The 24510-nt window shown below is 48.6% G+C and overlaps 2 protein-coding genes across 6 annotated transcripts in view; both read right to left on the reverse strand.

The window, feature by feature from the left end:
* The window catches only part of LRRK1 (leucine rich repeat kinase 1), a 135238-nt gene extending 124529 nt beyond the window's left edge, over nt 1–10709 (reverse strand). Inside the window, exons 1-3 of one of the 5 annotated variants that reach the window (XM_043922573.1) lie at nt 9821–10275; nt 9071–9523; nt 4283–4542 (exon numbers count right to left, since the gene is read on the reverse strand). In XM_043922573.1, coding sequence (XP_043778508.1) covers nt 4283–4382 — 100 coding nt within the window. In that variant the 5' untranslated portion in view covers nt 4383–4542; nt 9071–9523; nt 9821–10275. Of the gene's footprint in view, nt 1–4282; nt 4543–8776; nt 9000–9070; nt 9524–9820; nt 10276–10572 lie in introns of those variants that run through there. The other 4 variants (XM_043922574.1, XM_043922570.1, XM_043922575.1 and 1 more) reach the window with 4 other exon arrangements.
* A 2073-nt stretch (nt 10710–12782) lies between these two features.
* The window catches only part of ALDH1A3 (aldehyde dehydrogenase 1 family member A3), a 38459-nt gene continuing 26731 nt past the window's right edge, over nt 12783–24510 (reverse strand). The window contains exons 10-13 of the mRNA XM_043922095.1: nt 21726–21890; nt 20223–20380; nt 19386–19460; nt 12783–14680 (exon numbers count right to left, since the gene is read on the reverse strand). Coding sequence (XP_043778030.1) covers nt 14608–14680; nt 19386–19460; nt 20223–20380; nt 21726–21890 — 471 coding nt within the window. The 3' untranslated portion in view covers nt 12783–14607. The remainder of the gene's footprint in view (nt 14681–19385; nt 19461–20222; nt 20381–21725; nt 21891–24510) is intronic.

Here is a 24510-nt window from a genome sequence, read left to right on the forward strand (position 1 = left end):
AGGAGAAAACGGCTCTGCTGGCTGCTTGTGAAAGTCGCTCAGTCGTGTCCGACGCTTTGTGACCCCATGAATTGTAGACTATGGAATTCTCCAGGCCAGAATACTGGAGTGGGCAGCCTTTCCCTTCTCCAAGGGATCTTCTGAATCCAGGTTCAGAATTGAACCTGGGATTGGACCCAGGTCTCCCACATTGCAGGCAGATTCTTTACCAGCTGAACCACAAGGGAAGCCCTGCAGGCTGCTTAAATAAATATAAACAAAAGAATAAGATATATTTTTTAAAGAATTGAGCCCACCACCCCCTATTGTGGTAGATGGAATGACGGACAACAATTCTTACCCTCTGCCTGCATCCACAGCCTAGCAGCGGCCTCCTCATGGAGGCAGCGCTTCACTGGGGCTCCTCTATGTGCCTTGTTTCGGCCAAGGGTGGAGCATGGCGGCAACAACGTGTCAGTCTGAGCCGCAGCCTTAAGAGACACAGCTTGCTTCTACTTTCCCTGCTTGCACCTCTGCAAGCAGCAGGGAAGAAGGCACCATGCCAGCCTGTTGGGTTTCGAGGAGATGAGCCATGCGGAGCAGAGCTGTAGACTACAGGACACAGCAGAGCCCCTGGACTCACATGGGTTAGGGGGCCAGGAATAAATGCTGATGGGTATATCCTACTGAGATTCTATATCTGTCTGGATCCGGGATCAGAGAGCTTGAGCCACTCAGCTGAGGTAAGCCAAAACTAAAAACTGAAAGCAGGCCTAATGAGGCCCACAGGCAGGCTCTTGAGCCCTCCTCACACTGTGTGAGTCCCAGGAATGACTCACCACCCCTCTCACACAATAAGAGGAAACACAGACATAAAACCTGTGGGACTCTAAACAACAGAGGGACGGGGGTGTGCATCACTCCAGCACTCATGGAGTTAGGAGTGGCTTCTTGTCCAGAGTCCGAGGTAATGGACTCTGCATTCCCAGTCTCCAGGCAGGTCCCATGGTTACACTGTCCTCCTCCAGACCCAGCAAGAAAGCAGAGAGTGTTCTCCACTGCCCTCAGGCAATGCCCTCAGTCATGGCCCTGTCACTCTCCTCAGTCACTGCCCTCAGTCACTCTCCTCAGTCACTGTCCTCAGTCATGGCCCTCAGTCAGTGTCCTCAGTCACTGCCCTCAGTCATGGCCCTCAGTCACTCTCCTCAGTCACTGTCCTCAGTCACGGCCCTCAGTCAGTGTCCTCAGTCACTGTCCTCAGTCACAGCCCTCAGTCAGTGTCCTCAGTCACTGTCCTCAGTCATGGCCCTCAGTCACTCTCCTCAGTCACTGTCCTCAGTCACGGCCCTCAGTCACTCTCCTCAGTCACTCTCCTCAGTCACGGCCCTCAGTCAGTGTCCTCAGTCACTGTCCTCAGTCATGGCCCTCAGTCACTCTCCTCAGTCACAGCCCTCAGTCAGTGTCCTCAGTCACTGTCCTCAGTCATGGCCCTCAGTCACTCTCCTCAGTCACAGCCCTCAGTCAGTGTCCTCAGTCACTGTCCTCAGTCATGGCCCTCAGTCACTGTCCTCAGTCACAGCCCTCAGTCTCTGCCCTCAGGCACAGCCCTCAGTCTCTGCCCTCAGGCACCGCCCTCAGGCTAGCTGAATGGTAGGAGAGGAGGCCAAGAGGGGCCGGATGCCTGACTGCCAAGTCCCTTAAGCAGCCCCTTGCCAGTGGGAGGGGGCACACTTCCTCCCCAGGGGTCCTGGGGCAGGGTCTCCACAGGGCTCCTCAGTTGCCTGTCACTATGGGACCTTTTGACTCTTACAGAATGGGCGCGCATTTGTTCTTTCTTCATAATTTCCACAATGCTGAGCTGTAGGACAGAATTTTCCAGTGTATTTCAGGTCACTTTGCCCTCTTCTTCAACTCTATGGCTTACATGTTTTGTTCGCTGCATAAACACACACCTCAGAACCAGGGTTCAGAACAGCACCACGACAGGCTGCACAATTCCCAACAGGTTGGTCAAGCCTTGCGCATATCCTGAGCCCCATCCGGACTGCGGCGGCATGGATCCCCGAGATTCCACTGGGAAACCAGGCCCTGAGAAGAGAAGACTTTCTGAGCCTGCTCCGTGCTGCCCAGGGACCACAGCGGTCAGGGATGGAGGACCACGTCGGTTGAGGAGAGGGGACCAAGGCGGTCGGGAAGAGGGGTCCACGGCAGTCGGGGACGGGGGACCCACGGCAGTCGGGGAGAGGGCCCACGGCGAACGGGGAGGCGGGACCACGGCGGTCGGGGAGGGGTGTCCATGGCAGTTGGGGAGGGGGACCACGGTGGTCAGGGAGGGGGGCCATGGCAGTCAGGGAGTGGGGGCCACAGCAGTCAGGGAGTGGGGACCAGCTGTAGCAGCGGCACACAGTTCAGACCCAGACCTCAAGGGAGAGAAACATGGGCTGGGAGTATCAACCTTTGGCCTCTTGGTGTGCACGAACACTTTCTGGACATCACCCACCTCAGGCCCCAAGGCAAGGCTGGTTCCAGTCTGTCCCAGGTCCCCAGGACCTCTGTGAGTCAATTAGATCCCTGGGTGCCTTGGAAAAGCCAAGGTCTCAGCTTTGCCACTTTGTTGGTGGACCGTTGGCATGGCCTGGGAGCCTGTTAGAGATGCCTGTTAGAGACGGGGGTGTCCCACACCCAAGGGATGAGAATCTACAGCTCACCAAGATCCTCAGGGGACTGGAGTATACACCGCACTGTGAGAAATGCTGCACTAACGCACTGGTCCGAATCACCCAGACCAGGTGCTTCTCACCCCCAGTTGCACGTCAGGATAGTGGTGGTGGGGAGACAAGAACTTTTCAAAACTCCCACGCCTGTTCTTCCCCACAGAACGCTGTTCCAGGGGGCCAGGCATCGACAGTTCCAGGCTCTGCCCAGCGTTTCTGGGGCCAGGGTAGAGACACACTCGCTCAGACCACCAACTTGTGCCCGGGATGAGGACGGGGCAGAGTCCCTCCTGGGGCTTTCTCAGATGACACAGTTGCCCACCCAACGGACCCACTGTCCCTGCCCCAGCCCCATTCCTCAGGATCGCTGAGGGGAGAAGATGGGACACTGAGGGACCACTGAGGGAGCCTGGAGAGAAGCTCTACCCAAATCAGGACTAGCATGCCACAGACAGGGGACCTTGACCTCACGCTAATAAGGCAGGGCCTTCCTAACAAGCAGCTGAAAAAAGTCAAACATCTGAAAAATACACACGCGCGCACACACAAAACTTTTCAAAGATGCTAGTCAAACACTCTGGGAACATTTAGTGCTGGACAATGTCAAGAAGCAAATTCTTTTCTCATTTCGTAATCTAATTTATGTGAAAAGAAACCTGGATGGAGAAAAATTACTCCAGTAACTGAACATAATGTCTGCGGAGTCAGGTACTACATTGAATCACTAACTTGACGGAGGTGCAAACAGACAGTTCTCAAAGCCCACAGGATGGCCTACGCTTTGAGGATTAAGGGTTAAGAAAGGTTCAAATGGAAGTTCTGCCCATTCCAAGTTATTGACACTGACCAAGTTTCTACATCTCTCTTACTCTCATGTTCCTCAGGTATAAAATGGGGATAAAAGTACCATTTATAAGTTGCTGTGAGGATTAAACAAGGTTATTCCTAAGGCACTGAAACCAGTGCCTGGTATGTACTTAGGGTTTAACAAATATTTACTCTTAACAATATCAATAATATACTATTGAGGATAAAAGTAATGCATCTCTGGTGGACAACCCAGCAATACGTAAAGAGGCTTAAAAATCTTCAAATCTAATTGCCCTGCTTCTGTAGATCAATCTTAAAGAAATAATCTCAAAACCATGTATAAAAAGGTGGACATGGAATGATTTAGGTCTGAGTCAGCAACTAGAAGAAACCCAAATGCCCCAAGACATCCACCAGGAGAGTAAGAATTAGGTCAATCATTTTGCATGTTTTTCTTCTTTTTTCTTTTTTCAATTCTTGTGTAATAAACATGTAGTAGTTTTACACTGAGAACACAAAACCAAATCCCCATTTTAAAAAATCCTTTTAACCAGCATGAAATGATGCCTTGATTCTTAAGATCCACATACATTTTAAGTCCACATAAATTTTGTCCTATGACTTCTTCAATGTTTAGAATTTAAGTGAGACTCCCACAATATGTTTTATAATGAAAAACTGCACAACTCATCAAATAACTGGCACTTTATGTCTTTTGGTTGAGAACCCCTGGCTTGTGCACAAAGCATGCAAAGCGGACACAACCAGCCTGCCCATACCGTTGTCCTGGGTCTCCATGGCGCGTCCTGGACACACAGCTGACCCTGCTGGCCCCACACACCAGTACATGCTGGGCGGTAGCCGAGACATTCCAGCCATCAACCCTCAGGGTAGCTGCTCTCCCAAGTCAGTTCCTGCCGTGGTCAGAGCTGCTGCTTCTGCTGCTGCTGCCCAAGAAATGGACTAGGTCATGGCTTAGAGTCCGGGGTGGAGCATATCACAGATCCACCATCATGGCTGAGCAGAAAACTGTCTTCTCCTGGTGGTGAAAAAACATCAAGTCAGAAGGCTTTTCTTAACTATCAAGTCCCTTCCCGCACCCTTGCACAAACATATTTACAAGGCCATGGAAATATGCACTGGTCATCTCCCTCCCCCATTTTTGCAACATTTCTCTTCACATTCTATCTATTGAGCCACAGAGGGTCAGATGTAGGCAGTGAAGAGACAGAGCACCCCCACCACACCTGGCAGCTGGGCTTCTGTCCGCCTGAGAAGAGTTCAGAAACCCCAGACAACCACAGAACACCTACTGTAAAGCGCTCAATCACTGTTACATCAACACGCACTCACTGTCACCAGCAAGGGGACACTGAGACAGTGAAATGAGGTTCCTGCCCTCGGGGTTTTCACACTCCAGTTGGGGTGGGGCAGACGCATGTAAACAGAGCAAGGCTTCCCTTTGCCCAGGACAGACCCTTCCAGAAGCCTGGAGCTGGGCACATAATGACAAAGCGGTAAGCAGGCAACAGTCCCAAAGAGAAGGGTCTGGAAGGCGCTGGCTATGAAGCCAAGTGAGAGTGAGTCCTGGGGGTGGCAGAAAGGAGCCCCCATGTTTCGCCTGTCCCCTCCACCCCTGGGGGTATCTGGCAATGTCCAGAGGCATTTAGCGGGTGGTAGCCCACAGGGACACTGCTGAACATCCTGCAGCACACAGGGCAGCCAGCCACAGCTGAGAACTACCCAGAGAAATTCTGAGTTGGATTAAGACACATCTCCTAAGACTAGGCAGTCTGTGATGAGGCAAGACACTGCTATCACACGTGGGGCTCCCACTGAGCTTGGGGTCCCTGACACAAGGGCCCAGCCTGCTGATTAAATGACCAGAAGCACCTGGAGGGCAAGACCCAGGCCCGGCTCTGCAGGTGAGCCGTGCGGTGGGAAGGGATGACCATATGAAACGCGTGTGTCCCGCTCAGCATTCCCAAGTCTATAGTACAGACATAAGAAGTATGGTGTCATTAGCAGCTGTTCTCTGAGACAGACAACTCTGAAATGGAGGGTGATGGTAAAGCACCCCCACCAGAAAAAAAAAATAAACAAGGTAATATATGTGATGCCTAAGACGATATCATCTATTAAAAACAGACATGCACCCTCCTCCCCAGGCAACCCTCCAGAGCGCTGCTGTGAGATTTCTACCAAGATCAAGTTTCTGAAGTCACTTTCCACAGGACTGGAGATGGTTCTTCCTTGCAACAATAATAATGGGAGATAAGTTGGGAAGAAGCTGGTTTAGTGAAAATATAATTGAGATCTAATAATAATAATAATAATAATAATGATAATGGGAGAACTGGGAAGCCAGCAGGGTCTCCTACCTACTCTCTGATTAACAAGCTCAGAAGGAGACTTCTCTGGCAGTCCAGCGGTTAAGACTCCATGCTTCCAATGCAGGGGGCATGGGTTCAACCCCTGGTTGGGGAACTTAGACCCCACATGCTACGTGGCCGAAAATTAAAAAAAAAAAGCTCAGAAAATCAATGCTGGAAGGCTGACCCACTGTCTCCCCAGTAAACAGGTTCTAGAAGGTAGGCACTGAACAAGCTGTGAACAAGGCTTGTGAGAGCGCCGGAGCTCTCTCATCTTATGGCCTAAAAAAATCAGGCCCCTGGCCCAGGTGATCTGTATTCTTACAAGCAGGGAGGGGTGGGGCTGGGAAAGCCCCGACCAGAGGCCTTGCCCTGGGGCCTCTGTGATCCTGCATCTCCTTGAGCTAAACAGCAAAAGGTTCAGAGAAACCATGCCTGGGGAAAATCTATGTTTGAAGTCTGGGAGCCTGAAAAGTCCAAAAAGGAAAGAAGGAACACAATTTAGGAGACAATCAAAGCTTTATAAATTGCAAAACCTGATCAGGAAAATCAACTTGAGAGGGGAGAGAGGGAAGCAGCAAACCAGAATCTCTGTTCTAAAATAGAAGCTTCAAATCACACAGCAATGTCAGAAACCAAAGTGCCCAGCTGTTATCTGCTTTCAGGCGCCTCTCAAAATCAGCTACCAACTATACCCAACAACAACTCAAAAATGCAGAAGCTAGATGTTTCTTCTGAATCAGAAGTATCTTACCATATAATGTTTTTAAGTTAAAGATGTCTTATGAATATTTTAGGCTAATCCTCACCCAGCCATTTTGTTCCCCTTTTTATTTTCAGTTTCCTTTTGAAAATCATTTTACCCATGGAGGATTTTGCGACTGGAGCAATTTTTCAATTGTAACTTGCTTTTTGGTTTAGACTTTAGGGTAGTAGTTTTAAAATGAAGTAACTCATGTCTTGCCCTGTATTGGCCCTCTAACTGATCTTAGCTTCTTCCTGCTTCTTTTGGGTTCAGATCAATGAAACAAATAATGGTTTCAAGTTACACGTTTTCTTTTCATTATAGTATACATATCCTAAAGAGGGCTTCAAGAAGTGTCCTGCAATAATAATTATTTTAATAATTTTTAAAATCTCATCAAAGATGAAAAAGAAAAAAAGGAACCTGACATTCCTTCTACAAATGTTTTTATTGGGTCCTTTTCATAGGGAGTGAGCTTCAAGAGTTAATGAAACTTACAACTGGTGAGAAAGACACTGTTAAGTAAGTACTTGCTATAAACTTTCTGCCACGGAAGGAACATCCTGACTCTGCTCACTTGTCGTTTTAGGAAGTTTGAACTGGCAGTGCCAAAGAGCAGGAAGACACTTGCAAGTGAAGCATGTTAGGAATATAGTTATCATCCAGTTCTTTTTTGAATCAAAAGCCTAGTCGAGATGGTTGGCCCATCTCTGAGACACCCTTTTGGCATTATTGGCATCCCTTGACGAATACTGGCTTGCCTACGAAGTGTGTTTAATGCATTTGTGGACATCAAAATAATACAGAAGTACAAATTGGAGAAACGTGTACTGCTCAATCCCAGATGAGAACAGAACCCCTTCAAGAGCTTAAGCCACAAACAAGCTAAGGCTGTCAATTCACCACTCAGTCTTTCTGCTTGTATGCATTTGGTGCCTCCTGGACAGCTCTGGGAGTAAAGGCGAAGCAGTGAGCAAGGTACGTAGGGTCTCTGACACCTGGAGCAACAGAAGAGACCTCCAGGAGGAATTAAAGGAGTAATTAAACAGATAAAGTAGGAACACAGACAGTGGTAACTAAAAAGAAGCACACACAGTTGTAGGAGAATGAGGCTGGGTTTGGAGGGGGTGGCGGGGGTGAGCCAGGGGGTCTGAGATGGCAGAGGCCAGATCAACTGGGGGATGTGAGGGCAAGGAGGTCTTTGGGATTTCATGCCAAGCACAAGAGGAAACTATTGAGGATTCCTAGTAGAGGACTGACACTCTCTAATTTACCTTTTTAAACAATAAATTACTTAGGCTCCCAAATGGAGAATGGGGGGGGGGGGGCGGGGGAGAGCCGCAATTGTAGGAAAGATGCTAGTACCTTGGACTAGGGCGGGGTGGCGGCGAGGGAGAAGGGCTGGACCTAAACACCACGTTTGAGAGGCCGACTCAACAGTCCTTGACAACAACTGAACTCAAGGGACGAGTTCAAAGGAGGGAAGACAGCTCCCAGGTTTTTATGTCTCAGGTTTTGATCTGAGTCTACCGAGGCCACTCCCTGAGGTGTGGAAGCCTGCGGAGGGAGAGGTTTGGCAGGCCTACAAACCCCCTATAGGAACAAACTGGGTGTGAAGTTTTTACGTTTTCAATTTAATGTTTTATTCTTTTAGGACATTAACAAGGATAATTAAATCAGACCACAAAAGGAATTCAATGTTAGTATTTTTCAAAATCGTGCGTGTTCTAGTTGCCCCTTTAACGCTCTCGGAATCTGGACACAATGGGAGTGAGTGGCAAACTCTAAAGAGTGCATTTGGTGAAAAGCTCGCTGAAAACGTAACTGCACGCTCCTGTTTCCTTACATCTCCGATGCTTGTGGAAGAAAAACTCCCCGGCCTCACAAGGTGGACTGGCAGGGTGAGCGGACCGCAGAGATCCCAGAGCCTCGGTCGTCACCGTCCCCCTGGGGTCCCCGGCCTTCCCCCGCCGCGATCGCACTCATCTTCCGAGGCCCGGCCGCGGAAGGTCGCCCGCAGAGGCAGCCAGGAGACGGCGGGTTCCATCCCGGACTCGGGGCGGGGGGGAGGGGGGGGGAGGCGACGGCTCCCGGGCGCCCTGCGCCGCCAGGCTGTCCCGCGCCGCGCCCCCGCGCCGCCCTGCACTCACACTCACCCGCGCACACGCGCAGCCGCTCCCGCTCGAAGGCAGGGGCTTCTCCAAGGGCGGAGGAATCGTGCGGACGCCTTGGCGTCTCTTCCTTTCCTGGCTTTCGCCCGCTGCCCCGGCCAGGCGCCGGCCAGCAGGGTCGGGTGCCCCGCCCGGGCGCCTCCCCCCAAGCCCCCCAGCCCGAGGGCGCGGCGGGAGACGCAGGGCCGTGCGCCGGGGCGGGCAGGGGAGACGCTTCCCGCGCGGGGCCTAGGCGGCGGGGCCGGGACTCCGCGCCGGCCACGGCGGGGCAGCGCTTACCTGCCGGCGGCGGCGGGCAGGGCCGCGGGCGCCTGGGGCGGGGGGCTGCGCGGGGCCGGGCGGACGGCGGCGCTCCGGGCCGGGCCACCCCTCTGCCCTCCTCTGCCGAGGCTCCGGCCGCGCGCCGGAGGCCGGGCCGGGCCAGACTCACTTCCTCAATCCTGAGCGGGGCGGGCGGCGCGCGGGGCGCGCGGGGCGAGGGGCGGCCGCCGAGAGGCCTCCGCACAGCGCGCGCGGGAAGACCCTGCGCTCGCCCGCCGGCTTCCCTCACCGAGACCCCGGAGGCCACGGGGCCCGCAGGCGCCCCCAGCGCCTGTCTCCTCCAGGTCTGGGTCCCCTGCCCTCCGGCAGGCAGTCGCAGCGGCAAGATTGGTCGGTTCTCGGCGCAGCCCAGCTTTCCCTGCCCCTCTGTTCCGCTCAGCAGCGAGATCCGCTGGTGAACTCCGGACTCGTCTATGGAGGCAGTAAATACTCAAAAGTGTACAACTCTTTATACAGAAGACTAGACGTATGTAATGTAAAATTTTAATAGTTTGCAAACCTCACTCCTTCCACCACATGCATTTACTAAATTACGGATACATACAAAGATATAACTGGTGAATCATTTTAAATTGTCTGGGTTTATTTTGGGGGTGGTGGTGGTAGATAAATCTGCTGGAGTGTAGGCAATTTATATTTCAACCTAATAAAAAGATGTACCCACAATTAAGGCCATTATCCAAAGACAGATCATAATGCTGTACGTACATGCGGGCGGCAGGCTTTAGATTGGGCTCCACGTGCCCACCCGGGAAGAAGACTTCTTCGGAAAAAGCGGATGGTTCTGCACCCTGGCAGGCTCCTCCCGTGTACGGCTATGACGGGAACATGCCCAGGGTTTATCCCAAGGCGCAAAGACAAATCGCCAGCACCCTCACTGCTGTTTCACAAAAGCCGGCCAGCAGCAGCCCGCTCCCGCCTCCACGACCTCGCAGACACTCTGAACGGGCACCACGGTCGCGTTCCCTGGGTCCCTGTTCGAAGAGGGGACCACGGGGCACCCGCTGAGTTTTGCGCCCAAGAGGCTGCCCCGCCGGCTGTCCCGGACCACACGCCCCTCCAAAAGGGAGGGTGCAGTTCTGCAATCCTGCCTTCTCCACCACGGTTCTAATTCCAGTATGCAAAAGGCGACAGTATGGTCGCTACCGAAAAGTCCCTAATAATTTGCAGGGCGTGGCGTCCACGGTGCCGAGTGAGCCCGGCAATCGCGGCGCGGCGCGCACCCCCACCCCGAGGCGCCCGGTCCTGCCATCTAGCGGGACCGCGAGGAAGCGCGCGCCGGGTGACCAGCGGACCAGGGGGCAGACGTGGCCCATGGGGGTGAGGACAAGCCCGTTTTAAATGAGCTTGCCATCCGCTGAGAAATGTGTCCAAGGTAGAAAGCGCTTGTCACATGGGTGGCCTGTTTCGAGCTGGTTGTATTCCAGCATTTAACCGTATCCTTGGCATGCGTTACTTACAGGTTTGCATGAGGCGATTGTTACAGGTCAGTTAAGATTTCTTTATCCTTCTTAACCCCCACTGACCAACGTTTCACGTTGGAATGCTGGTAAAGAATCCACCTGCAGCGCAGAATTCCTGAGTTCCATCCCTGGGTGGGGAAGATCCCCTGGAGAAGGGAACGGCTACCCACTCCAGTGTTCTGGCCTGGAGAAAAAGGAGTTGGACAAGACTGAGTGACTTTCACTTTCACTTTCTAGGTTTTATCCTAAGTAGGTAATGGAGGCAGGAAGGGGTTTCCCTGGTGACTCAGACAGTAAAGAATCCGCTTGCAATGCGGGAGACCTGGGTGCCATTGCTGGGTGGGGAAGATCCCCTGGAGAAGGGAGTGGCTATCCACCCCAGTATCCTGGTCTGGAGAATTCCATGGACTGTATAGTCCATGGGGTTGCAAAGAGTTGGTCAGGACCAAGCAACTTTCACTTTCACGGTGGGGTCAATTGGAAGCTACCTCCCTGAGCTACCCTTTCTGCCTTCTGAAGGTGTGGTAGTTTTTTTTTAATTGGAGGATAATTGCTTTGCAACATTGGGTTGGTTTCTGCAACACATCGACATGAATCAGCTGTATACACACATCCCCTCCCTCTTGAACCTCTCTCTGACCTCCCACCCATTCCCACTCCTCTAGGTTGTCACAGACCAAAGGGTCTGAGCTCCCTGCGTCATATAGCAAATTCCCACTGGCTATTCATTTTAAATAAATAAATTTTTATATAATAAATAAATAAATTTTAAATAAATAAAGTATATGTTTCAGTGCTACTATCTCAATTCTCTCCTTTCCCAGCTGTGTCCACAAGTCTGTTCTCTATGCGTCTCCATTGCTGCCCTACAAACAGGTTCATCAGCACCATACTTTTTGTTGTTGTTCAGTCGTTCAGTCATGTCTGATTCTTTGTGAGCCCATGGACTGCAGCACAGCAAGCTTTCCTGTCCTTCACCATCTTCCAGAGTCTGCTCAAACTCGTGCCCATCAAGCTGGTGATGCCATCCAACCATCTCATCCTCTGTCGTCCCCTTCTCCTCCTGCCTTCAACCTTCCCCAGCATCCTTCCGACCATCCTTCTAGATTTCATATATATGCATTAATGTATGATATTTGTTTTTCTCTTTCTGACTCACTTTACTCTGTGTAATAGACCCTCAGTTTCTAGTCACCTCCCTTCAGCTGGGTATTCAGTTTCCACTGATATTTCTCCTGGGACACTTAAAAAATGTCACTTATTATCAACCTTCAAGCTCAAGACAGGCTAGGAGCAAGAACTTTAAAAGGGCTCAGTCTGCCATTGGGAGAAGCTCGGGTGTTTCAAAGGGCCCACTTTTAGAGAATGTGCCAACTTACTGTCCCCAACCGAAAAGGCACTGTACACACACATGCACACACACACCACAGCCAGTGTATGTCCTCAAAATGGTTCCTGTCATGGTAAGCCAAACAAAGGAAATGCTGTTTTCCTTGAATTTTCTGCTCACATTTCAGTTGGGAAATGGAAGGTTTCTAACTGCATTCAAGCATACACAAGTGCATAAATTAAGATGGATCTTATCCAAGTCTCCCTCAAGTTTTCTCTGAAAGGGTGGAACTTCACCTCTACATGACCAAAATGAAATGGACTCAAAATGAGAGGCATGGTTGAACATGGTGGACCTAACCAAATACAGAAATATTCTTCATCTAACCTCAGGGTCAGTGTACGACTCAGTGATTGAGGCTTACTGGTCTGAAGCCTTAGAAACTCTGGGTAATTTAAACAGAAACACAGAGATCCTCATAGAGAAAAGTGACAAAAATGAATGCTTGTGTACACAGTTGCAGGATACAGTGTTTCCCTAAGCCCCCAAGCAACCTTCCCCACATTTTCCACACTCACATCCTCATCACTTTATGATAAAAATGGACTCAGTAAGCTCAAATGACAGCTTTAACTTCACCAACTAAGATGCAGAGCCTCTGAGGCCAAGCTTGCTGCCTCATCCACCCCCAAGACCATAAAAGTGAGTTACACACTCAAGCTAAGCACAGGACTTGACTGATTGAGCAAATGAAATTTTACCCTTAAGTGACTGAAACCACTTTATTGTAAGTCACTTTGTACCAAAGTTCTAAGGAAAAGAAAGGTCAGTCACAGAATTAAAAGGGGTCTTCTGGTCTTTAAATGAAAAGCCATAGTTTTTTTCAAATATCTGATTTTATTTTATAGTTATTGCATTGTTGGACACAATCTGCAATTAGGGTCAGAATTCCCAGGCCAATAGATTTTTTTAAACCATACCACAGGAGTAAACCTTAAAAGAAGTAAAGTCTAATACTATATAGATTTCCATTTCTAAATACAGTATATTACAGAAGGTTAAATACATCACCTCTGTTTACTTACAACTATAAAAAGATACATTAACTCTACCAATTATAAATAATGTAGCATCATATTAAAGGCATTATTGTACAAGGAAAGAATAAGAACCCTCTAATGTATTACTATCAAGGTTAGTGTCTTTAGTTACTTGAGATAAAATCCTGAAAATTCAGCATATGAAGTCAAATCCTGATTTAACAAGTTACTGGTACTCTAAGTGATGTGTTGTTAATTGATTGAGAGAAGGTGAATTGCATATTGCATATTTCCAACAGGAATGATTACCTCACTTCACATAAGACTTTCTCTATACATAACACTGATTTTGACATAAACCTCCATTTCATTATTCTTCCCCCCCTCCCCACAACTTAATTCTCGAACATAACTTAATTCTCAAACATAAGCACCATTAGAAAAGTACAAGTTAGTAATAGTAAAAGTATCTGAATAACACAATTGCAGTTTGGTTTTGTTTTTTTAAAGCTCTGTGGGACACTTTCAGTTTTCCAAGCTGAAACCTGGAATTGCACATCCTTTGGATACACAAAGAGGAAAAGAAAACTTTTCAACCTGTCAGTGCAGTGCTCAAGCCACTCTAGTAACAGACCCAGTTCCTCCATGAAGTTCAGATGTTATTTGTTAATTAATCACTAATTAATATCAAAACAGGACTTTGAAAAACCAGAGCTGTATTACAACAGCAGTCTTTTCAGTTGTGTATGTCTTACTCATCTAAAATGTTGATAACCCATCTGAAGAAAAGGAAAACTACATAGGTTTATCATAAATCAATGCAAGTGGAGAAATGCCTAACTGGGAAAAGCAAATTATGGCTTTAATTAGTAAAATGTGGGACTTAATGATCCTAGAATCTGTACTGTCAGAGCACTGGGTCTTTAGCAGTGATGGTGACACTCACGACATTTCCTGCCTTGATTAAGGTAGACCATGACATGCGTTAGATAAGCTCTTATGGTTGTTGATTTGGTCCTATTCCAAAGGCTGTATTGGTTTTAAGCTGAGTCCCATGGTCAATGTCAAGATGCAGTCCTTGAAGACCACTCACACCAGGGCCTTCAGGACCCTTCCATGGTACTTGCTTCCCCTAAGTTCCCCACATCAGATCCTCCCAACCTTGTTTTTTTAAAAAAAAAATTTTTTTAAACTTAGTGCTATTCCTTGCTAGTGAGTAGTTGGAGGGGCTTGTTCTGTGGGCAGGTAATCATGAGGAACCTGCAGGTAGAGTCCTGTTTGCAGAACATACAGGGGATTTTTTTTTCCAAATCCTTACTGGAGTTAGAGTCAACAAAGCATTTTAAAGTGACGGCTCGATACTTCAAATACCACTTCCTGTTGACAGTGCCCTGAACCTCCTCACTGTCCCAGGGATCTGGTAGAAAGCAGAAAACAGAGATGGCCCTTAATCCCAACCCCAGGCAGGACTGCAATTTCACACACAATATTTCTGTCAATAAAGAAGGAATGTGAGAGGAAAACAAAAATCGTTCAAATCCAGTAGATTTAAAGTCTCCAGAAGAAAGTATCCCAGGAAGGTCAGAATGTAGGTTTTTCTTCGGTAAGTTCCATCGGCCACATTCAGTTGTCAGATGTTTGAAGAAGGAACCTGCTTCTCCTTCAGGGATCCTTGTCATCAAGTTTGATGGTGACAGTTTTCACTTCTGTGTATTCAGCCAGCGCATATTCACCTCTGTGATCACAGAAAAGAGAGATATAAAATGGGGAGGCACTTAGCCACTCTGCGTGAACTTTGGTCTAATGCTTCAAAGGTGAGTACTCTGTTGGGCAGTCTGGAGTCTGTGCAAAAGGCCAAACAATGAAGATTTAATAGAGTCTAAGGGCTGTAAGACCATCAGTAAATTTAAGTACCTGGATGTGTAACTGAAGGTTAAATATCAAGTTGTGTATGTGTGTGATGCTTTTGAAATATTCAGGACTAAGGATTTGCCTTCAAAGGATGAAGGGTATTTAAAACAAAGTGGTGAATTCCCTGGATGAGGGGTGGCAAGCAGAGAGAGCCTGTGCAGTGAGGGATGGGCAAACTGAGGAGTAGATGGATAACTTCTGCAGATTTATAACTTCTGCGGGCAATCTGGAGCCGCTGGAAGAGACAAGAAGAGGCAGAGGCCCGAAGCTATTGACTGGGCTGTGGCCAGAGCATCCGTGAGAGGCAGGGCTAAGGAAGGACCTGGAGCTGGTTTTGAAGAGCACAGCTGGGCACCAGCTGTGAGAAGAATGAGGCCCGGACAGGGGCACGGACGTTAGCGGAGTGGACACGAGGAAGTCCACGGCCTCTGAGTCCATGTTTCTGATATGTGTCCCTTCCTTAAGTCCTGCAGAGCCCAGTGACCCGACTCAGGCACCATGAATCATGCTTAGGGCCCCTGCCCAGAACTGAGAGGTGGCTTTGGATCGATTTAAAAGTCTCTGCAACCCTTTCTCTGCCATTATATAAATAAGAAAGTGTACCTGTTTAGGAAAAGAGGTAGGTGTTGAGGGGGCTACTGAGGCTCTGCCACTAGAAACACTTGAGGCAGAATCCCATCTCATCCCTTAGACCAATGTTTTTCAAAGCGTGGCTCCCTGACCAGCAGATCAGCCTCACCTCAGAACTTGCTGGAAATGCAGCGGTTCAGGACCCCCAGATCTTCTGTGGGAGGCAGAATAATGCCCGCCTCAAGGTCCTTATCACAAGTCACTGAAGCTTCGAAAATATCGTATGACGAAGGGGAATTAGGGTTGCAGACGGAATTAAAATTAAAATTAGCCGACTTTAAAATAGGGAATGTATCCTGGATTATCTGGGTGGGCCCAGAGTAATCACAAGGACCCCTGAAGGAGGAAAAGGGAGACAGAAGAGATTCAGAGGACGGTGAAACTACAGAACAGCTCAGAGAAATGCAACAGCACTGCCTTTGAAATGAAGGAAGGGGCTGCCAGCCAAGGAATATGGGAGGGAGGCCCTAGAAGCTGGAGAAGGCAAGGAAATAGATTCTTTCCCTTGAGTCTCCAGAAAGGAATGTAGCCCTGCAGAGATCTTGATTTTAGCTAAGGGAGAGCATGTCAGATTTTCAGCCTTCAGGACCATAAGATAATAAATTCATGTTGTTTAAGCCAAAAATTTCATGATTATTTATTGTAGCAGCAATAGAAAATTAATACATCTATTGAACCTAGGAGTGGGACCCAGAAATCTGTGTTTTAACAGCCAGAGGATTAACAAGTCATTGGATTCTGATGCAGTTCAAGTTGGATAACTACAAGCTTGGATCTGTGCAGTTTAGGCAAGTTTTTTGCCTTCACTGAGCCTCAATATTATCATCTGTAAAATGGGAATACCATCACCTCCTTATAGTTAGAATTGATTCAAATAGAACAAGTTTGCCTACTATGTGCTAGGTAAAAAGTAAATGGTAGAAAGTAATATTATTATTTTATTGCTAATGTGTCATTGAGATTTTATGGTAGTGTCCTAACACCAAATTCAAGGACCTGTGATAATGGGTGAATTATTTTGTAATTCTTTTCTAAACACAACAAAAACATAGAAGCTATATACAGAAAATTAAGTCCAACTTTTGCAGAGCAGAAAGCTCCATCAAAAGTCCCAAGGCAAATTACAAACTAGAAAAATTACATTTACAACACTGTCAGAAACAGAGTGCTGTTTTCCTTAAAGCACAAAGAACTCTTACAAACCAATTTTTAAAAAATGGAAAAATCAACAAAAGATACAAACAGTTTGCAGAAAAAAAAATAATAAAGATTACCATAGGTGTTATTAAGGTGCTCAATCCCTTACCATCAAAGAAATGCAAACCAAAAGAGTGAGGGGCCCAGTCTTCATGTGCTGGATACCTGATTTGGGGAATTTATTCTGGAAACAATTTCTCACAAGTGCATAAGGACTGATGCACAAGGAAGAACAGCAGCAGGTTTGAGGCAGCAAAGCTCCTTGGAAACAGCACCAAAGTTAGTCATAGGAGACCACCAATGAAAAACATAGCACATCTAAAGCCCATTCTTAACAGCACAAGTATTTTCTTCTCAAGTCATTTGAAAACAGAAAAGAAATACATGTTTACATCAATTGTATGCACAGAAAATGTACAAAACCTTTAAATATGAGCACATAGTGTTACAGTGTAAAAATTCAAAGTGGTGGATTTGTCAGCTTCATAAAGAAAAGCAAACCAAGTGATGAAGTCATGTTGAACCAGCACATAACTAGTAAGTCCAATATGAAATCACCCCTGTAAAATGAAGTGCATGAATCACTTCATTCTTTTTATTCCTGCACTCACTGCCCTGCTCAAGTTTTTGTCACTTTTATTTGCTCCACTGTGGCATTTCCTAAACAGCTTCTCAGCCAGTTGTGACCACCTTGGGGCTCAAGGCCATCCGTAAGCCTAGTCTTTCTGCCACTGGACCTCACCAGAACACCTGGGCGCTGGTACTGCTGATTACAGAGTTCACTGCTCTGCGCTCAGTGCCCAGCATGTGCCCGGGGCATCAGAAGTGCTCAGTAAATATATGCCAGTGGACAAAAGGAACCCACTGGATGGCAGAACAGGGGTTACTTCTAACAAATGGGATTGAGGGTCAAGGGAGGAAAGCATTGACTTTCCACGTGTCTCTACAGGGTGGATTTTTTTTTTCCTTACTGTATTGCAAAGCAAAACAAAGAATTAAGAAAAACACCCAGGAGGAGGAGAAACTGTAGGCTTTGTTCCCAGATCTGCACAGGGGGAGACGTGAGCGACCCGTGGGTGGCCAGCAGAGAGCCCGCCAAGCCAGGAGCCTGGGGACGGGGAAAACCATGGAATCCACCACATGGGGCTCCACATGGAAAAGGGGAACTTACTGCAATGTGAAGACATTAATTAGAAACAACTGAAAGTGGGGATTGGTTTTCGAGCCGGTTTCCGGGCTCCTTGTGGATTATGTTAAAGTACATTGTCAAAAACTTTGGGAAAAATATATGCCAAGGGCCAAAAAAAACAGATGTCCACAAAAGTCCCCATCGCAGCTAATCAGCAGGATGATGCATGGCCTGGGTGCAGTGGGTCCTCCCCAGGACCTCCTGCAGTGGATAGGCAGAACCACGGAGGAGGGGGAAGACGCAGGCCAGGAAAGCAGGGAGTGGACAGAGGGTAGGAGTCAGCTGCCCAGGAGTCAGGTGAGTCCCACACACCCTTCCTGCAGCTCTGACATCCAAGGACATCTGCTTCAGTGACTGAAGATTTTGCTGTGGGTGGAGGCTGCGCCTGGCCCCAGAGGAGGACCTTGTGGGGGCTGGCTGAGGCCACAGCGCAGAGGAGACAGATGAGGGGAGCCCAGGGGAGCAAGGCCCTGTGGTGTGCCAGATTTAAGAGTTCAACCTCAGGGGCTTCCCTGGTGGTTCAGGGTTAGAAGGAAGCCACCTGTCAACACAGGAGGCGTGGGTTGGATCCCCAATCCAGGAAGATCCCACGTGCCACAGAGTGACCGAGCCCAATGCCACACTATTGAGCCTGTGCTCTAGAACCGTATTACCGAAGCACGTGTCCCAGAGCCCGGTGCCCCGCAAGAGAAGTCACTGCAGTCAGAAGCCCGCACAGCATGACGAAGAATAGCTCCCACCAGCCGCCACTAGAGAAAAGGCCCCGCAGCAATGAAGCCCCATCACAGCCAATGAATAAGTGAGTACACATATAAATAAAAGAGTCCTGTTCCAACTTTCTGACTTACTGGCAGTGTGACCTGGAGAAGGCACAGGACTGCCCTGAGTTTTCTCATCCGGAAACAGGGACGGCGGCAGTACCCACCTGCAGTGGACTGCACGTGTGTGTCTGCCTGAAATTTGCCAGCTGAAGCCCTAACCCTTCATGTGAAGGAATCAGGAGGCAGGGCCTTTTATCTTGGGCCTGACACAGGAGACCACAGTCTAGGCTGATGGAGCACAGCTTCCCAAAGGGCGAGACAGAAGGAAACCGCGAAGGAGCATGCGGCGTGACAGGCTGGGAGGCTCAGCGTGTCGCAGGACCCCTCCGGGGAAACGCCCGAGACCCCAGGGTCTGTCCTGAGACCTGGCTAGTGGGCAGAAGGGCCACATCCTGACAGCGGAGAGAGCCCACCCTCCCTGCTTTCCCAGCCCTGCCCTGTCCTCAGGTGGAGGTTCAAGCACCTGCTGCATAGCTCCATGAGGGCTGGGTGCTGGGGGGTCGCTGAGGCTGGGGGTCGGTCCCGGGGCATGAGGGTGTGGGTGGGGCAGGGGGGAGAGGAGAGAAGACGGGAGGCCAGCCCAGACCATGGGTAGAGCTGACCCAGGCTGGCACACACGAGCACAGGGCAGGGCTCTGGACTGAGCACCCACCACTATCCTATGGCAGGCGTGCAGTGACAGGAACACTTACAGTTCTCTGCCGTTCCCCGACATTTTGAAGCCACCAAACGGAGCCTGTGCATAGATGGCATTGTAGCAGTTGATCCTGAAAAGAGAATAGAGAGACGCTCGTGGTCACCAGGAGAGGATCCGGCCAGCCCTTGAGTGCTGAGGGCGCTAGGCGCCGGGGGCAGAGCATTGCCAAAGCGACGGTCTGTGTCCAGGTTTTATACCAGGAAAGCCGTGTTTTCAATCTCTGCCCTCTTGCTCTCACCACCAGAAACTAAAGTTTGAATATCGTGAAGTATAAGTCTTCTCACGGGGGTAGGAAGGAAATGACAAGGGGAGAAAAAGACAGAGGTGAATTTTCCTGAGGGAATAAGAATCAGCTCTGAAATGAGACAGAACTCATTTTAAAGTTCTCCTGCTTCTTGGCCTCCAATTCACATTTATCTTCTAAGACTATCTTTAAAACGAGGATAGTGTCATCAGCAGAATTACTGGTGAAAGAGGGACTTTCATCCATACTTTGCACAAGAACATGCGCTGCTCTTAGAATAAAAAGGGGAGGTCCAACACGGTGGTCAAGAGCACCCGCATCAGAGCTGAATGGCTGGCTCTGAGCTCTGCTCTGCTACGTGCTGGCTGTGTGACCCTGGGCAAGTCACACCGTCTCTCTGCGTCTCGATTCCCTCATCTGTGACACGGAGATGATGACACCATCCCGCTCAGAAAGTGGTCACAGGAGGGGGCAACGTGCTCAGATGTGTGTGGTGCATAACGCAGGACGGAAAGCTCTCTGCTAACAGAAGGGTAAGGCGACCAGCTGGCCGGCAGCTCGGGGGCTGGACACTCATGCTCTACTTACCAGACAGTTCCAGACTCTAACGCGGAGGCCAGCTTCAGTGCTTTATCAAGGTTTTTTGTGAACACAGCTGCCGTGAGTCCGTATTCAAGGCTGTTTGCTCTTTTGATCACTTCTTCAATATTTTTGAACTTCAGTATTGGCTGCACTGGTCCAAAAATCTATGATTAATTGGAAGGATGGCAATGAGAGGCTGCCGGAGTGAAGCATGTGTGCCCTGAGCAGGCACCTCCTTCCGTGCGCTCTTTTCACACACCCAGTGCTCACACCCAGGAGAGGATGACTGAAGGACAGCGCCCAAGCATCTTTTTAGCTGTGCGATGGTTGATATCTGAAGGAAAAGACTGAACTAAACAAAAATAAAAAAATAACCACCAAAATACTATGTTGGGTGGAAGCTCTGTCACTGTGGTCAGGACGTCTAGAAGCCCCAGCCTCAGAGGAGCCTCACATGCTGGAAGGCACAGACAACTCTGAAAGTCATCCCAGGAGAGTTACTGTGAAGGGTGTTTGCAGGCACAGACTGTGGGCCCTGGCCTCTCTGGGCTGTGTTTTCTATCAAGGAAGATGCCCTGAAATGTTTCCCTAATAATTCCCAGGGGAAAGAATGACGTGTTCGTCACCATCTGCAGCACAGCAAATATAAGGAAAGAGTTACAGGTTGAACGTTCAGAGGTAATTTTGAAAGGAGCCTGTAACGGATTCAGTGTTCAGCACCACAGCCCAGGAGGACAGTGTCAGCCTGCCAAAATACCTCCCCTGGTTCCCAAGGAGCTTAAATCTCACAGAGATTTAAGCAGCTGAGTCTCATGCCATTACGGTACAGTTAGTAACCCCCCAAAAATCTCAAGGAGAATGCGTATAAAAGGCTCATACCAGCAAGACTCTGGCAGTGATTCCCTCTTTCATGTGCCCCAAAAATGCCACAGCCTGGGGTCCGAGCACCTGAGACCCAGGTGGGAACTGGTTCCAGCTAGCTTAACAGTGGCCCCGAAAGACAGAATTACACTCTTACTGGAGTTACCCTAATTTCCACCACTTCCAAGGATGCCCATGATGGACAACTTCTAAGAGACTTCTAGTCAGGACAGGTCTTTGGAATGAACAGTTACCATTTAGGTGTGGTCTGGGGGAAGTGAATGCGGCTTTGGACCCTGAATCCCCGGCTCAGTTTATGTTAAGAGCACAGGTTGCAATGGCTCTCCACCCCCAGCTAACCTGAGGACACGTCAGAACACAGAAGAGGGGCTGTTGTTCCCCAGAGAGGATGAGCAAGGCACGGAAATGGGGGTTAGGACAAGCTCTACACAGAGCTCCGGGGTCCCGGGGCAGGACGACTGCCCAGAGGAGAGGGAAGAGACCACAGAGAAAGGAAAACACTCCCCTCCCAAAGCCTTCGGGGATCCCTTGGCCCTGGAGAAGGCTCTTTTGAGAGGCCCAGCCCCTTTTCCCACCCCCAAGGCCCCAGCTCAGCACAGGACATGGTTTTCCCCGCAGCCCCCTGACCTCCTCTTTAGCGATCCGCATGGTGTCCGTAACTTCTGAGAAGACAGTGGGTTTGATGAAGAGCCCCCTGTCTTCCAAGGCGGAGCCCCCACATTCCAGCTTGGCTCCCTCCTTCTTTCCGCTCTCGATCAGATCGAGGATTTTGTCAAACTGCTTCTGGTCAATCTGCAAAACAGAGAGAGGTAAGCTTGGCTTCTTTCTGGATGGTGGCTTCCAGCTTATGTGTCCAACAGCCTCCTGTGTGGTGGCTGACCTCATTACGTTCCAGCCAAGACAAAATTCGTGGACCAGATGTGCCTTGTATGCAAATGTTGCTCCAATGCACAAATCTAGGTTATCTGGGGCAGGAGAGAGATGGGCTGTTCTCATCCTCTCCAGGTATGAGTTTATTCATACATCTGACCCCCTCCATGGGTGATGTGTGCTTAGTCACTCAGTCACGTCTGACTCTTTTGCAACCCTCTGGACTGCAGCCCGCCAGACTCCCTTGTCCATGGGACTTTCCAGGCAAGAATACTGGAGTGGGTTGTCATTTCCTTCTCCAGGGGATCTTCCCAACCCAGGGATGGAACCCACATCTCCTGTGTCTCCTACATTGCAGGCGGATTCTATACCCGCTTAGCCATCAGGGAAGCTGTGTTCTTAAGCAAATCCATGGGTGAAACAAGATGTGAAGTGGTCATATTCTTGGTTCTAATTCTTGCATCTTTCTAGGGTTGTCAGATTTAGCAAATAAAGCTACAAGATACTCAATTAAATTTGAATTCCTAAGAAAACAAGAAACAATTTTTAAAGTACAAGCAAATCCCCAACAATATTTAGGAGATGGTTATGCTAAAAATGCATCCACTGTTTATCTGAACTGGGTTGTTATTGTTTAGTTACTAAGTTGTGTCTGACTATTTGTGACCCCATGGACTGCAGCACACCAGGCTTCCCTGTCCTTCACCATCTCCTGGAGTTTGCTCAAACTCATGTCCGTTGAGTCGGTGATGCCATCCAACCATCTCATCCTCTGTGACCTTTGTCCTCCTGCCCTCAATCTATCCCAGCATCAGGATCTTTTCCAATGAGTCTTCTCTTTGCATCAGGTGGCTAAATATTGGAGCTTCATCTTCAGCATTGGAACTAGTTGCCATGCATTTTATCTGGCAAAACTGCACACTGCTCCTAGGGCACCACAGATCAGGGTGTAACACTTACTGGAAATCTCCATCCACAGGGCAGAGAAGTGAGAAATAATGCTGACAACCTTAATCATCACCCGTGGACACAAAATAGAGGATCAAGGGGGTAGAGAGGCTGCTCCGGGTTGGTGGGAAGCCAGCTCATCGGAAGAGCTCCACTTTCTGCCACTTTGTTTAAGGGATCTCCTGGGCTGGAGTGTATCCTATAAATACCCAGCTTGTGGATGCTATACTCAACCAGCTGGCAAAGGGCCCCTCTCTGGGAGACTCATGGTGGGGAAGTGCTCTCCCCACTCAAAATGGTCATTCTTCCCAAGTCCATGGGAACCCTGTTCTTACCCTGACTCTGTCGTAAATCCCTCTCTCTCTGGCTAGAATAGACAGAGCTTTGTTAGATAGGTTTGCTGTAGCTGTGACTTTCAGGTAAAAAAGTGGCTCAACTTAAACAAATTGGAATAAAAAATAACCAAACCTAAGGAGAAAAGGAAAGACATATCCATCTAAATGCAGAGTTCCAAAAGAATAGCAAGGAGAGATAAAAGGGCCTAAGTGATCAATGCAAAGAAATAGAGGAAAACAACAGAATGGGAAAGAAAATTAGAAATACCAAGGAACACTTCATGCAAAATAAAGAGCCGAAATGGTATGGACCTAACAGAAGCACAAGATATTAAGAAGAGGTGGCAAGAATACACAGAAAAACTATAGAAAAAAAGATCATAATGACCCAGATAACCACAATGGTGTGATCACCCACCTAGAGCTAGATATCCTGGAGTCCAAAGTCAAGTGGGCCTTAGGAAGCATCACTACATAGGAGTTCACTATGAACAAAGCTAGTGGAGGTGATGGAATTCCACCTGAGCTATTTCAAATCCTAAAAGATGATGCTGTGAAAAGTGCTGCACTCATTATGCCATCTAATTTGGAAAACTCAGCAGTGGCCACAGGACTGGAAAAGGTCAGTTTTCATTCCAATCCCAAAGAATGTTCAAACTACCTCACAATTACACTCATCTCACATGCTAGAAAAGCAGTCCTCAAATTCTCCAAGTGAGGCTTCTGCAGTATGTGAACTGAGAACTTCCAGATGTTCAAGCTGGATTTAGAAAAGGTAGAGGAACAAGAGATCAAATTGCCAACAACTGTTGGATCATCGAAAAAGCAAGAGAATTAAAAACAAAACATCTACTTCTGCTTCATTGACTACTCTAGAGCCTTTAACTGTGTGGATCACAACAAACTGTGGAAAATTCTTCAAAAGATGGGAATACCAGACCACCTTACCTGCTTCTTGAGAAACCTGTATGCAGGTCAAGAAGCCACAGTTAGAACCGGACATGAACAATAGACTGGTCCAAATTGGGAATGGAGTACATCAAGGCTGTATATTGTCACCCTGCTTATTTAACTTCTATGCAGAGTACATCACGTGAAATGCTGGGCTGGATAAAGCACAAGCTGGAATCAAGATTTCAGGAGAAATATCAATAACCTCAGATATGCAGATGACACCACCCTTTTGGCAGAAAGTGAAGAAGAACTAAATAGCCTCTTGATAAATTGAAAATGAGAGTGAAAAAGTTGGCTTAAAACTC

This window comes from Cervus elaphus, chromosome 13 (assembly GCF_910594005.1).
Source record: "Cervus elaphus chromosome 13, mCerEla1.1, whole genome shotgun sequence".
In the NCBI taxonomy this organism is placed as follows: domain Eukaryota; kingdom Metazoa; phylum Chordata; class Mammalia; order Artiodactyla; family Cervidae; genus Cervus; species Cervus elaphus.